Source organism: Dipodomys ordii, unplaced genomic scaffold (assembly GCF_000151885.1).
Source record: "Dipodomys ordii isolate 6190 unplaced genomic scaffold, Dord_2.0 Scaffold96, whole genome shotgun sequence".
Taxonomy (NCBI): Eukaryota; Metazoa; Chordata; class Mammalia; order Rodentia; family Heteromyidae; genus Dipodomys; species Dipodomys ordii.
Window position 1 is genome coordinate 951,328 of NW_012267312.1, and position 15,947 is coordinate 967,274.

At 32.4% G+C, this 15,947-nt stretch overlaps 1 protein-coding gene across 1 annotated transcript in view; it reads right to left on the reverse strand.

Moving 5' to 3' along the window:
• The window catches only part of LOC105993437 (dystrophin-like), a gene marked incomplete at its 3' end in the record, with an annotated part of 1,816,642 nt that overhangs the window by 943,716 nt on the left and 856,979 nt on the right, over positions 1-15,947 (reverse strand). Inside the window, 1 exon segment of the mRNA XM_013026710.1 lies at positions 1,008-1,202. Coding sequence (XP_012882164.1) covers positions 1,008-1,202 — 195 coding nt within the window.

The following is a 15,947-nucleotide window of genomic DNA, read 5'->3' on the forward strand; positions in this document are numbered from 1 at the left end:
AGCGCTCTACCACTTGAGCCACAGCGCCACTTCCGGCTTTTTTCTTTATGCTTATGTGGTGCTGAGGAATCAAAACCAGGGCCTCATGCATGCAAGGCAAGCACGCTACCACTGAGCCACCTTCCCAGCCCTGTAGATGATAGTTTTAAAGAGAATATGTATTCATTTCTTGTTCTTCTTGCTTTATTTTTGAATTAGTGAACATTTTATCATAAAGAGGATTCACTGTGACATTTTCATATATATACCCAATGAACTTTGACCTTATTTAATCTTTCACTATGTTTTAATTATTCTTGTTTGCCTTTTTTCAGTCTTTGTTGTGTTTCATTTTACTGTCTCTATATGCAACTACATAGATACATACATACATATATTTAACATCCTTGAATCCTTTTTCTCACCAGTGAGCAAATACATTACCATTTGAACTAAAGCACCTGTTTATATTTTTAGATAGGGTCTGACTAGTCTAGTTTGGTCTTATACTTGTGCTCTTTCTGTCTGAACCTCTGGAGTGCTCAAGAATGTACTACTGATTTTATTTTACTGATTTCTATTCCATACTATTTCATGTAATAACAAGAGTAAAAATAATTTTAAAATTAATGCACATTATATAAGGGAAATATAAATCTAAAACAACATGCAATGGATATCATTTAAAATCCTGTCTAATTGACTATCCTTGAAGAGAAGAAAGAAATATATTGATGGAGGAGTAACTACCTTTTTTAACTCTTTCTTTCTGTTCTGGGGTCATGAGAACATTTTTAAGTCTATTTCTTTATCATGGAAGTCCACCTCACATTAAGCATTACACACTATCTCTTGAAATTTATGGAAGTATTTCTAGCTCAGATTTCTGAAGTTGCTTTTTCAGCTTTATGAATTTTGTGCAACAAAATGTCTTCATTATGCATAGAATGCAAGCCAATCATTTTCAGACAACAAAGAATCAATGCAATCATCCTGTATAATGTAAATAAAATTGCCTTTTCTTTTACCTTCAGAGACTCCTCTTGTTTAAAGAGGTCTTCAAACTCTTTAGCACAGAGGTCAGGAGCACTGAGAAGTTGTTCTACTTCTGATAGGGCTTGTGAGACATGAGTGATCTCAGTCAGATAAGTAGAAGGCACATAAGAAATTTCCAAAGGCATATCTTCAGTCATCACTACCATTGTTTCTTCACGGAGAGTGTGCTGGTATAAATATACAAAAGAACAATTTCTTTTAGCTTCCAAATAATAAAAAGTCTTTCATTGAGTTTATATAGATTCCAGTTTATAGCTGACAGATGGCTGAAAGTGGATTAAAAAGAAACTAGTTATGATAAATCTAATAATAAGGTTATTTATTATTTATACATTCTCCTCTTCTGAACAGTGTTAGAAACATGTTATAAACACATACATATAAGCACCATGATTATCAGACAAAAGGTCAACAATAAGGTTGTGAGAAAAGTAGTTTTATCCTAAGAAAAGCATAATTTGGGCAATTGAATTTTAAGTTTTAATAAGCGTCCTGGAAATCTTGGTATGGGATTTGATAGAAGTATACTTTTGTTCCTAACAAAAGAATTCTTCGAATTTCTTTCCTTCCTAGTCTTGATGGAGGTTCAAGAGGTAGTAAGTACCTTTAGAGTATATGGGTCTGCCTCAAATCTCAGATATTAGCTCCTATCCTTGGTGCTAATTTCTTCTGAAATGAGCTGAGGCAGATTACATTGCAAAATGAATTTTAGTAAGAACTCCAGTTTTTAGAAGTAAGGGAGCACTGGTTATCTACTTTCCTAACTGGCTTCCATGTACCAGAACTAGGAGGACTTACTGCTCTGAGATTTTGGGGCACTTGCCAGTAACACTTCTTTTCCTATTCTTTTATGGACAAGAAATAAATACTACTTGGCATGCAAATTCAGAATGACTAATGACCCCTGCTCTCTTCTGTCTACAATATAGGCAGCAATACTATTGTAATTGAAAATATTCTCCCAATAACTTTGCTTTGAATTGATCAACTGCCACCTGCCTGTTGATGGGGTCAGCCAAGGGTTTCAGTGGCAGAGTCCCTCAGGAAGTTTGGACAATAATCATGCTAACACAGCATTGATTGCTGCACAGCTTTTGACAAGATTGTGCTAATTTTTGCAATAATGTAATTAAATGACATATTTTACAAAATTGGTTTATTGTATGTATCTTAAATCAACATTCCTTGGTTATAGGCATTCCTTCATTATCAACAGAATGATACTATATATTAATTTCTAATTTCTATTTTAAATGACAAGAGAAGATAGAGTTTAAAGATTATGACTTAGCATTTAAATATGGAATTTAAAAATTAAGTCTCTATTTCACCATTCCAAACCAGACATTTCACCAATTAAAATATAATTCAAAGAGCTATGTGAATATGAAAATTTCACTGACAAATTAGACATTAAAGATATATAGTAAATCAACAGCACAAGTCAAATTTACTGATTTACATACATTCTACTAGGCTGGTGATTACGTTGGTGATAATGTTTCTAAGTTAATAAATGTGTTTTTCTTATTTAAATTAGCTGCTTTAACCTCTGAGCTAAAGATAACAACATATAAGTGCACATATTTCTTTAACATTTTATATAATGGTACAATTACCTGTTTTTAATGACATACATTTTGTAACTGCTTTTAGAGAACAATTGTTCTGTTACTAGGGAAATATTTGAGAAGAGAACAATCTGTACTTTTTTTTCTTTTTTAATAATTAGTGATCTTGTTATTAACCCAAAGCTTGTTTAGAATCAAAAGTTCAAAATACTTGAAGAACAACTAAGTGTCACTCAAAATAAGACAAGCAAATTCCAAAAGGTTCTGACATTTGTACTCTTCATATTTTTTGTAAAAAGAAAATTAATACTTAGTAGTTTCTGTCTTTCTTTGTTTCTTCATTTACATGCGGTTTCTTTCATTGTTTATATTTGGAATGCTCTAAGCTCTTTAAATTCACATTGGTACTTATGTAAATAAATATATACAGTTTATGGAGTATCCATAGCATGAAATCTCAAGTATGATAAGGCAAAAAGACTAAAATTAAATTAACTTTTGACTACTAACATTCATTTAGACAAAATAAAATTTAAAACTTGAATATTTACTTCTTTAGCATTTGTGGCTAATTATACTTTGCATACAGGAAATTTTTTGTTTTTATTTTATTGTAAAGATGCTGTACAAAGGTGTATAGAGGAACTTTAAATAAAATGAGATTTGCTTAAATACTAACTACTGCTAGTCATATGGTTCTGAAGTGCAGAATCGTGTCTCTCAGCAAATAGTATCTAGCATCAGCCATAATACTGAACCAAGGCTCAGAGAATATAAGCAGCACCCTTTCTCTGACATCTTAATTGTTAAGCATTTCACTATGTGAACACATTTGGGTCACAGGTTACTTTCTTGCATATAGATTAATAGTTTTTTCATAACAAATATTCACCATACATCCATATAAAGACTATTTTACCTGATAGTTGAATGGAAAGTTCATTTACAAGGACATTATGTGGTATCTATTTATGTACAAAACATTTCAAATAATTGAAGTGTTATATCTAGTTCTAGAAATCTCTTCTCAATTTTCTTTAAACTAGAAGCCCTTATTAGCCTTATTATTATACCCTTCAGAGAAACAGCCATTACACCACAAGAAGGGAAAGTTCTATTAATATGAATATTGTGACTATTTTTAAGACTGTGAGATAAGCCTTTTTGATGTTGGTATAATTTGGGGGGGAGGGAAAACATATTGTTTAAATAGGGATACAGATTGTCCCACTGCAACAATGAGATGTACAAGACGCTATGTTGAAAAACGAACTTTACAATTTAGGTGGGGGGGGCTGTAGGTGAGGGGGTGGGAAGAAAGGGATGGTAGGGGCAAAACAAAGGAGGAGGCAACAATGCTGGATAAGAAATGTACTCATTACCTTGGTCATGTAACTGTAACCCCTATGTACAGTATTTTCACAATAAAAGCTTAATTTAAAAATAAAGAAAATATATGGATAATCATCAAACATCCAGTTCATTCCATGCTCAGACATGAAAAAGAACACCATAATTTATCAAAACTTTTACAATTAATAAGAGCAATCAAAAACAGAGGTACAGTCATATTAGATGACTAGAGTGAAATGAGAAAGAGATTACAATTCTTGCTGTCCTGAAGTACTAATAACTCATAATCTTTTGTAATACAAAAGACATTATAATATCTATAACATTGTAATGCCTCTGTTTACAATAACCTGTGAGTACTGGGTCAGCCATGTTTTATACATTAAACTCTACAAAAAGGTTAAACTATTGCATCATCATATTTATGAAGACTGAGTTATGGGAAGATATTTTACTCATTTATTACCTCAACACATAGTATCCAGTCATCACAGATAACTGAAGTTAAGTAGTATATATCAGTTGAGTAGAGAAAAGAAAGGGGTGAGTTTATGAATTTTCACAAGAAATAGAAATAATAAAAAAACTCTTTGACATCATTGGGAAACTGTCAACTTATTTTGGGGAAACTTATAAATTATACTTATTCTTATTTGTGTAACATATATACACATATAAATGTTTTGACACATAAAGATACATCATAATTTTCCTAGGCAAGGGACTACCAAAAATTGAATTGAAATAGAGTAAGAATTTAGAGGTCTACTTTACTATCTATTCCTTAAAATTACATCACTCTTCTTGACATAGACATGCAGGTCTATAATGAATAAATTATATTACTGACTGACTTTTACTTTAGTTTAATAAAAATTTCAGATGGTTATTAAAAATCAATGTAATTGCAAGTATCATGTTCATTTTCTCTTCTTTATGTAAAATCCAGATACTCATATTTAGATTAAGCTTTTTCATTTGAGTTTCATTAACTATGCCTAGAATAATTATATACTTTTGAATTCTGATGTGAACAAATCCTGTCTAACCTTCGAAAATCAACTTGCTTTTGCTAACAATCATTCCTAGCTTATATTATTATATCCCTATACCATTAGGAAAAGTGCATTATTGCCACATTAATTCATTTTATTAATATCATTATATATCCAAAATAATATGCTATCTACATTTTCTGGCAACAAAAATTAAGCAATGTGAAGAAAAAACCCAAGCTATCTTTATTTAAAACTGGAAACTTCAATACATTATTATAACTTATATTATAATTTATACATTATTATAATATTGTATAGTATAAATGTTAACAAAACAAAACTGATTTGTATGATATTTTGAATACGAACTTTTCAGTATTGAAAAGTTTAGCCCTGTAAGTAGGGATGGGCATCATTTATAAAGTTTTAAATAAACTTTAGCTTTTTTTCATTCTTAAAATTTCTTTTTTTTTTTTGGTCGGTTATGGGGCTTGAACTCTGGGCCTGGGTGCTGTCCCTGCGCTCTTCAGTTCAAGGCGAGCGCTCTACCGCTTGAGCCACAGCGCCACTTCTGGTTTTCTAGTGGTTTGTTGGAGATTAGAGTCTCATGGACTTTCCTGCCTGGGCTAGCTTTGAACTGCGATCCTCAGATCTCAGCCTCCTGAGTAGCTAGGATTACAGGCGTGAGCCACCGGCACCGGGCTCATTCTTAAAATTTCTATCTTGAAGGCTCATATAACTGTACGAAATAAAGTTAGTTCTGTGTTCAAACAGAGATATTTTCCTCCATGATTTAAATGAGACAATGTGGTTATTGTCTCATTTATGATTTAAGACGTCAAAGAAACTCAAGAAGAAAAATTACATCTTGTTGCCACAAATTATGACACAGGTCTCAATATATCTATATATTTCCTATTATGTTACACAAAAATTATTATCTATCAAAAACTATTTTCTAGACAAAAACAGTAACATAATTTGTTACCCATTGAAATTGATAAAGATGACATTGGAAAAATTTTCAAAAATTTTAAGAATACATGATTTAAAATGAGTAAGAATATAAAAATCTTTAGTTTGTATATGGTTAACTTTCCTCAATAGAACATCCTTAAGGATTGCTTATATAATAGCACAACTATAGGTTCTAAATACTGGTGTTTCATAAATGAGAGAAATATGGAAGACAAGTGACTGTCTTTTAGCCTCAAAATTAAGTCAACACATGGAAAGTCATTGAATGATAAAAAAGAGTCCAAATTACTCCATGTGGCAAATGAGAGAATATGTGCTCTAAGGTAATTCACCCTAATTATTCCACTATCTAAAAAAATGCTTATGTAATGCCACATAAAAACATGGCAAACCAGAAATGATCATTTAATAATAAATCAGCAAATCGTGTTAAGATAATTTTACTTCTCTTTTAAAAAGTATTAAAGTATTCTAAGGTACATGCAAAAATATGACACTTTCTAGGAAATAATCCTTTTTGGAGCAAGGGGCACTATCACCTAATGTGTCATTCAAGAGAAGGTGGCTTTGCCATCTTAACAAACATTCTACTACTGTGATTCTAAGCATGTAGGAAAGGTCTGGCCAAACTTGCTGATGGACCTGTCTTGTGTTGATTCTTCCCTTGTACAAATGTCAAATTTACCAAATTCCTCTGGGCCAAACTCAATTACTATCTAATTAAGCTGATAAACCAAATCTCAAAAATGTGTTAATGGCTTATAGTGGTTTAAAGTGTTATCCTTCAAAGGACAACATTTGCATTTTAATAAGGAGTTTCAACAAATTAACATAAATTAGTAACTTGGTAGAATTTTAGTTACAAAGTATGGCTTGTGAGAGAAGTGAAAGAAATAAAGGGCTTTTGATTCACACCAAGATAAACACTAACATAAAAGCAATATATATGCCATGACATTGTTAGCAATTATCATGATAGCTTTGAAGAGAAAGTTATATACCCTTAGGTACCTTTTAATTCAAAATAAATGCAAGGAAGACAAGTATAACACCTAGTGCATAGAAGTTTATTGAAATAATTTATTCTTGGGCTGGGAAGGTGGCTCAGTGGTAGAGTGCTTGCCTTGCATGCGTGAGGCCCTGGGTTCGATTCCCCAGCACCACATAAGCAGAAGAAACTCCAAGTAGTACTGTGGCTCAAGTGGTAGAGCGCTAGCCTTGAGCTATAGAGCTGAGGGACAGCGCCCAGGCCCAAAGCTCAGGCCCCATGACTGGCAAAAAAAAAAAAAAGAATTTATTTTATTAAATGAAGAAATAAGTATTAGCTTAAAATTAAATTTTCAAATAAAAGTTATATAAATCTTTAAGATAAGTATTTGGCTAGCAATATGCAGGCCTATGGACATAATGTATATTTTGGATTTCTCTGAATTCAAAAGGGATAATTTGTATGTGTCATAATCTTTCTTGGTGTAGATTTAAAGGTATATCTGATAGACATTTTATATGCCACCAATTTAAAGCAAACTAACTACTACTTCACAAGTATGCACAGTTGTTTTGGCTCTTCAGGTCTATCTCAGGTATTAACTAATTATATGTGAACCAATACAGAAGTAATTACTTGAGGTAGTGCTGCACAGACAGTTTAAAAGATTACAGTTCAGCTGGGCATTGGTGGTTCACACTTATAATCTGAAATACTCAGGAGGCTGAGTTCTGAGAATACAGTTTAAAGCCAGCCTGGGAAGGCTCTTATCTCCATTAACCAACAAAAAGCCAGTAGTAGGGGTGTGGCTCAAGTGATAGAGTGCCAGCCTTCAGCAAAATCCCTCAGAGACAGAGTCCAGGTTGTGATTTTAAGCCTCTGGACTGGCGCACATATGTCTACTAAGCACTGGAGGTTCTGAAATCATTTGGGGTCAAGAAATGATGTTTTTCATCCTTGAAAATTCTTCTTGAAATCTACACATCTTTTTATTTGACTATCCAGTATATATTTTTTGTCGGAACCTATATTAAACTATCAGTTTGAGAATATCTGGAATATGAGTTTTATCATATGTTCATATGTAAAAATGAACACATACACACTAAATATACATATCTATATTTAATACATTGTAGAAATAAATATAAGGCAAGGAAAAAATAATGTCAGACTAACATAAATTCTGCAATTATATTTCATACTAATAAGTTATTTAATTTCCTTTGTCTTGTGAATATTCTACTTGACTGGATTTTCAGAATAAACTCAATATTATGCTATCCTTGTCAAGCAGAAAATGTGGCCAGGTTTACCTCCAGATTATTTACCATAAAAATTCTGTTTCCATACCTGAATACTGAATATTTACATGCCATAACTAGATTTTGATTAAATTCTTTATCACAAGTGTGAATGACAGTAAAATACCTATAATTGTATTGTCCAAAATGGTAGTAAATATGCATATTTTATTATTTGATTTTAAATTATTTTAAAAGAAGGCAATACAAACTTCCAAACATTGGTAAAACTAGGTATATTTTATATGCTTGAAAAGCACATATGGCTTGAAGATTATGAACTGGTCTTCAAACAATGTGAATATTTGGTACAATCACGGATGGAAATTATAGAGCAGCTACTATATTGGAGAGAGCAGAAATACAAAGGTGTAGCATTACCAAAGGTTAAATTGCAAGTCACTATACTAGAAAATCTGATATAATATCTTTATAAATATGGTAAATACTCAAATATAGTCTATCGTACTCATTCTGGTTCCATCCATGGATTGTCCAGTAGTTTCTGTGGTCAAAGGTGCCTCCTGCACACTCAATATTGTTTCATAAAGGCAAATATAGAAGTCAACATTAATTTCCATTGCAAATTGTTCATGAGATTTAAAATATAACATGGTATTCATCTTTGAATAATATAAAAGCATGAAATTCATATTTTTGTTTAATGTGAATAAATTACACAAGAGCATTATGTCTATCACAAAATATCATTATATTGACAGTTTTCCTCAAAAAGATGATTTAGACTGGATACTAAATCCAATTTAAAATATCAAAACTCAAGGGCTGGGAAGGTGGCTCAGTGGTAGAGCAAGGTGGCTCAGTGGTAGAGCACTTGCCTTGCATGCATGAGGCCCTGGGTTCGATTCCTCAGCACCACGTAAGCAAAAAGAAAAAAGCCGGAAGTGGTGCTGTGGTGGTGCTGTGGCTCAAGTGGTAGAGTGCTAGCCTTGAGCTGAAGAGCTGAGGGACAGCGCCCAGGCCCAGAGTTTAGGCCCCACAACTGGACCAAAAAAAAAAAAATCAAAACTCAAAACTTAGTTTATTACTATGCTATATGAATGATTTCACTGAATTAATAATGTCTTCCTTACATGTAGACAGAGCTTGAAATTTTGAATGTCCTGATTAAGATAATGAATAAAGTTACCTATTTTCGCTGTGCAAAATCAACAGGCATTACCTTTCTGTTCAATATGTATGTACATGCACACATATATAATATGTATGTGTATAATACATATTTGTGTACATACACATAAAATAAAAACACTGATAAAATGGGAAAATTGTCTCATACACATGTTTTCTAGCTTCATCTCAACTAAGTAGTTGTTATTATCATATATCTATGAATAATTGTTAGACTCGACAAGAATATATGCCTCAGAAACCTAAAATTATAATCAAAGTGAAGAGAGATCATGAATTGCAGGCTTTTGAAAGATACGTGAATAGCTATCTAAAACAATCATGGATGAAAATTATAGTGTGGATAATTTCCAATGATATATGTGGGATGACTTATGGGACATTATTAGGATGAATTAAAATCTACTTTCCCCAAGAATGGACAAGGACCAGTTAATTTGCTTCATGAATTACTGAACAATAATTCTAGAAGACAGATTAATTCCTACCTTCATTCATTAGATCACATTTTCCAATAGGTACTTTTTTGTACAGAGGTTCTACTTTGTTAATCTCTTCTTTATTAGGAAAATATTTTCATTAACTTCTTGCTTCTTAATCAAAAATTGTATGCCAGAACTCTGAAACCCAAATTATATTTGTGCCATGATAGTTTTACTATTTGACTAATGAAAGAGTTCAGGCTATTTCCAAGGTGATATGAGTTTTGAAGAGAGGAGATAACTCTGACTCTTTGAAAAATACCCTAAAAGTTTAATAAAATGAGAAATTTTAAATATCATATTAGAATGTAGGAGGCTTGCTATCTTATTTTTAAAAGTTCAATAGATTATTTGAAATAAGACAAAGGATATTGCTAAGCATAAAATATGAGTTGTAGACAATTAACCTGAGGAAGGGATTAGAAAGAAATCGGAAATATAAAAAATAAGAGACATAGAAGATAGATACAAGCTGTTTACTAAATAATAACCATCACAAGACGTATATTTAATTTGAAAAAAGGAACCCATGAAAATAGAGGGGAGCTATTTATATAAAATGCATATCAAAATAAACTCCAAGACTTGGAAATAAGAAATCTTCTTTTCAATTTTTATATTTTGATGATTCTGTGTTGTTTACATTATGTATGGTGTATCTCATGTATATCTTCAAGAGGGACATGGAAGGGCACAGAACTCGAGGGAAAAAGAGTTAAAAAATATAGCAGTAGAGCTCACTGGACCTTGATGAAAGTGAACTATACAATTCATAGGTGGAGACAGGAGAGAATGAGGGATCAGAAGACACATATAAAAGGAAATGTACTTATTACTAACTCTTTTATATATATATATATATATATACATATATATCACCTCTATAATAACAATAACATAAGTTAATGTAAAAAGTAGAAGACCAGATGAATGAAGAACAAGAAATAGTTTATTTTTGCACAATTAAAATATTTCAATATTTCAAATATAAATGTTTTGTTTAAGGATTTGAGTGGGGTTATCTTTCAAATGTTTGGAGAAAAAGGAGTTTAAATATAAAGAGCAAGGCTCACACTAGAATTTGAATGCCTCTATGCAGCCATGGAACATAGAAGACAGAAGAAGATAGAAAACAGTGAAAACTAGATGACAGTGGTCCACAACATTCAACAACTAACCAGAAAGATCTTTAAAAATGCAAAGTTACCTTTAATTCAATGGTTAATAGTACAAAATAAAAAAAGTTGGGAGAGATAGGGAAGAATGATGAAAAATTACATTGATCAAGATGAATTATACTCATAAACTGCCATGTCAACTAGAAACCCAACCAAATTAAAAAATGAATTGTAATAGATATTATAAAACAAGAGAAAATAAAAAATACACAGAAAATGTTGAGTTCAGGTTAAAGTCTATGGAATGAGCATAGCTCAACTTAAGAGATTTCATGATTTCTTAAGCTTAATAAGTAATACTGTGTGGAAAATCAACGGTAGCTAAAAACTAAAATGACAACTCAGTAGTTTTAAAAGGATTTTTAACTCAGGAAATGTATTTTTAAAGAATGTTCTCTGAAGAAGACAAGTGGCTAATAGATACATGATGAAAATTTCAACATTCTTAGCCATTAAGGTAAATCAAAGCTATACTTAGATATAATCTCACCACAGTCAGAATGGAAGTCATCAAGAAAACAAGCAACACCAAATGCTGGAGTGGATGAAAGGGAAAAGGAAATCCTCATACACTGTTGGTGAGAATGTGAATGAGTACAGTCAATATGGAAATCAATATGCAGGCTTCTCATACAACTAAAAATAGATCAGCATTGGGATCCTACTGTATACATTTTTGGCATGTATCAGAAGGAATCTAAATCAATATACAAAAAAGACACTTGCTTTGTTTTTTGCAGCTTTGTTTTCAATAGACAAATGGTCAAATATTATGTATTATATATACATATGCATATATGTGTATATTTATGTACCATGGCATCATGTCATTTGTAGGAATATGGATGGGGCTTAAGACTAACATGTTGAGCAAGGTAAGCCAAGCTTAAAGATCCAAGTACCATGCATGTTTTGCTCATCTGCATAATTTAGAATTAAAGCCACACATATGTAAATATGTGTGTGTGTGTGTGTGTGTGTGTGTGTGTGTGTGTGTATTAATGCACATATTACCTGATAACAACTAAGGGAGAGTTTAGGTGACAATGTGGAAGATAAAGAGGGAAAAAGAATGATAGAGGGTGAATAATATCAAAATAGTTGCTGTCTAAAAAGGAAGATGACATAAAGAATCTCATTGAAAAATTTTAACTCCACAGCTGAACAAAAAAAAAGAAAAGAAAAGAAGAATTTTGGGGGGTCAGTTATGGGGCTTGAACTCTGGGCCTGGGTGCTGTCCTCAGCTCTTCAGCTCAAGGCTAGCATTCTACCACTTGAGCCACAGCACCACTTGCAGTTTTCTGGTAGTTTATTAGAGATAAGAGTTTCACAAACTTTCCTGCCTGAACTTTCTTGCCCAAGCTGGATGTGAACTGCGATCCTCAGATCTCAGTCTCCCATGTAGCTAGGATTACAGGTGTGAGCTGCCAACACATGGCTAAAAGAAAATTTTTGAACATAGGTTATAGTAGATGGGGAAAGAGAGCAATAGAAAGGGTGATTCTGACCAAAATAGAATACTTTCAAAAATAAAATATTTAAAATAGTCTTTGGTGAGTGTGGTTATCAGAATGAGGAGGAAGCCTGGGGAGGGCAAATGAGGGTAAATATGGTTGAAGTACTTCGCATATATGAACATAGAAAAATAAAACCTGTTGAAATTGTCTTAATAAGGGGGAAGGGAGATAAAGGTAAATGATGGAGGGCGCATGGTTGAAGGGATACCTTGTAAGCATGCATGGAAATCTAACCCCTGTTGCACAACTAATATATAATAATAACAATGTTTAATGAGGAGGTCCAAAACAATATCAAAGTAAGTGTAGTATAAGGCTACAAAGTACTAAATAAATCCAAGAAAAGTACTATTGTGATAAAGGCTACATGTCATATTTTAAAAAAAAGATACAAATCAACAATTCTGTCTCTAATCTTTGGTTTCATTCCATATTAATGGAAAAAAGTCTTGAAAAAAGGAGTAAATAAAAATTATAGTTTTAATCAATATTTTACATAAAACACTTCCATATTTGTTAGATAAAAATAGATAAAGATATAATTGAGTGGTACTTTAAATGAACTACCTCAATTTAACTGATACATTGTGTTCAATGAAAGAAGTATTGCAATTATTACATATGACTGAGATGTGAAAACACAGATCATATTTACGTAGTAAATTTTAAAAAGATTTGAAAATAGGAGATGTACAAATCACTGTTACTTATAATAAACCAACATTAACTTTGATTCATCACATTTGGCCATTAAAAAGAATGTACCAAAGAAATAAATGTTGCATGCTTGTGACTATAATTATATAAGTAAAAACACTGGGTGGAAAGTTAGAATGAACTTGTGACTTAGAAACTATGTAATCACTTAATCACAATCAAAAAAAAACACTGGGTGGTATGCAAGTGGTTAGAATTGAATTGACTAAAGTATAGTATACTCTTTGGAGAGCTCCAATCGTGTAATTTTTTTTAGAATGAAAATTCACACTTCAACAAAATGAACACCAGTATGAGTACTTGAAAGCGGGTAGATGAAGCCAAGAGGAGAAGGGTAGAGGAATGAAGTGGGGAAAATGCAGTCATTAATTCATTGCATATCCCACAAAATTAAGAAAAATAAGGGAAGGGATGGGTTGAAAGCAAGTGAAAATACTGGAGGGGGCGTGACACCAATCAAGAGCCTTGTACTCATGTACTGCTTTGTCAAATGGCAACTCCTTTGTACAACTACTTAAAGAAAAACAATAAAGAATTTATCAGACCTATATGCATGGACTAGAAAAATATTGGTAGACTATGTGTAAAAGTGATGAATTAGGTGGAATGTTTTTGCAAAGCAAAAACATGTTTGTATGTAATTTTTACTATTAAAAAGCTTAGGAAATAGTATAAAAAGTTAACATTGAACTCAATTCTTATTTCAGAGGCAATGGGAATTGGCAGTAGGAATTAATGGAGAGAACTAATGTTTGCTCAATACACAATTCTATTGATTAAACTGTTAAGCTAATATTCTAATACACTAAAAAGACCCATGCAGAGTTCCAAATAAGAATTAAATAGTGAAAGGAAAAAGAGGGAGATTTCAGGGGCAATGTCTTTTTGTAACTTTTGTCAGGAAGCAAAAGCCTTTCCAATTGATTTTAAACACAACGAATTGTTCTCCGTTCAATGTTACAAGAAGGCAGAAACTAGATTTTGATTAAAAGTTATGGAAGCAGAGGCAAATACAAGATGTATAAGAAGAACGATGAAGAAAGATGAGACAGTCTTTAAAGAACTTTACATTATCACCTAAAGCAACATTAATGTCACTCACTGCATTGATGGAATTGATAGAAGGGTCCTGGAGAAGTTTGGTGTCTGATGCTGCACATGAGCAAGAGAAAATTCTTTATAGGTGATTGACACCCCTGAAGGCAAGCAAGGACCAATAGGTGAAAAATAGCACTGTTAGGTGAAGGCATCGAACATTGGATCAATTTTGATTCATCTTCAAAGTCCAATTTGTAATTGCCTGGGGGAGTTGGGTGGAGGGGAAGTATGGGAGCTTGAACATACTCAGCTTACAACTGGTACTCTCTTACTTGAGCCATACCCCTAGCCCTGTATTTCTGAAGGGTGATTGAAGATAAGAGGGTCTTGGGCTTCTTTACCCAGGATGTTTTGAATCTTGATCTTCCAAGTCTCAGACTCCCAAGGAGCTAGGATTACAGGAGCAAATATAGATACTCAGCTCAATTCATAAAAATTTCAATTGACTATAACTAATGAGAAAATGACAAAGCCAAAGCAAATATTTAGCTAGGATAATCTATAGCAATAATAAAGATACATTTTCCAGAAATAACTTCTCTATCAGTGTTTGGTGAAATAATTAATACTGTATTAACAAGGATTCTAGCACCAAACACTGATAGAGAAGTTTATTACAGAGAGTTAAAATTTTTTCATGATCACTTTTAAATCTATTATGTATCATATATTTTAAAAGCATAAAATTTCATAACATAATATAGAAATTACAACTGAGACCTTAGATATAATTTTCTTTCCAAAATCTCTGTAATAACAAGGTTTTGTGCCAAATAAAACTCCCAAATTTCAGTCTTCAAACTTTTTAGAGTATTAGTTTAATTTCTTTGCTCTTAAACTCCACAATAAAGAATTTCAGAAAAGAATGGCCATTAAGGGGCTGGGAAGGTGGCTCAGTGGTAGAGCACTTGCCTTGCATGCATGAGGCCCTGGGTTCGATTCCTCAGCACCACATAAGCAGGAAAAGAAAAGCCGAATGTGGCACTGTGGCTCCAGTGGCAGAGCGCTAGCGTTGAGCTGAAGAGCTGAGGGATAGCGCCCAGGCCCAGACTTCAGGCCACACAACCAGACCCCCCCCCAAAAAAAAGAATGGCCATTAATTCAACTGAATTTTAAATGTCCAGATTTTTATCTTTGTCTATTTTGTTTCAATTTTTAAAACATATACAAAGTAATATTCTATTTGCAAAGTAAATGAATATACAATGCTATTGTGAGTTTTTTAAATTACTGAAGCAAATTATATTTAACTGCACATACAAAAAATAAATGCCATTTGGAGACATTTATCATTTGTGTTTGTATTGAAACTCTATTAGACCGATGTGATACCTTAATCCTCTTTCCTTATATACTTGTTCATGTATGTTTTCATTATATGGGATAAAAGAAAATTCCAAATTTGTATTCTGGTGAATAACTTTTTGGGTATAACTTTTTCCTGCCATATAAGACATAGTATATGTATGAGTCAAGCTGAAAAGGTCAGATAATGTGATGTCAGGAAAATGAACCCTTAGATATGTATTTTAATGTTTTTTCTTTCATGCATGTGTTTCTAACGCATTTATAAGAT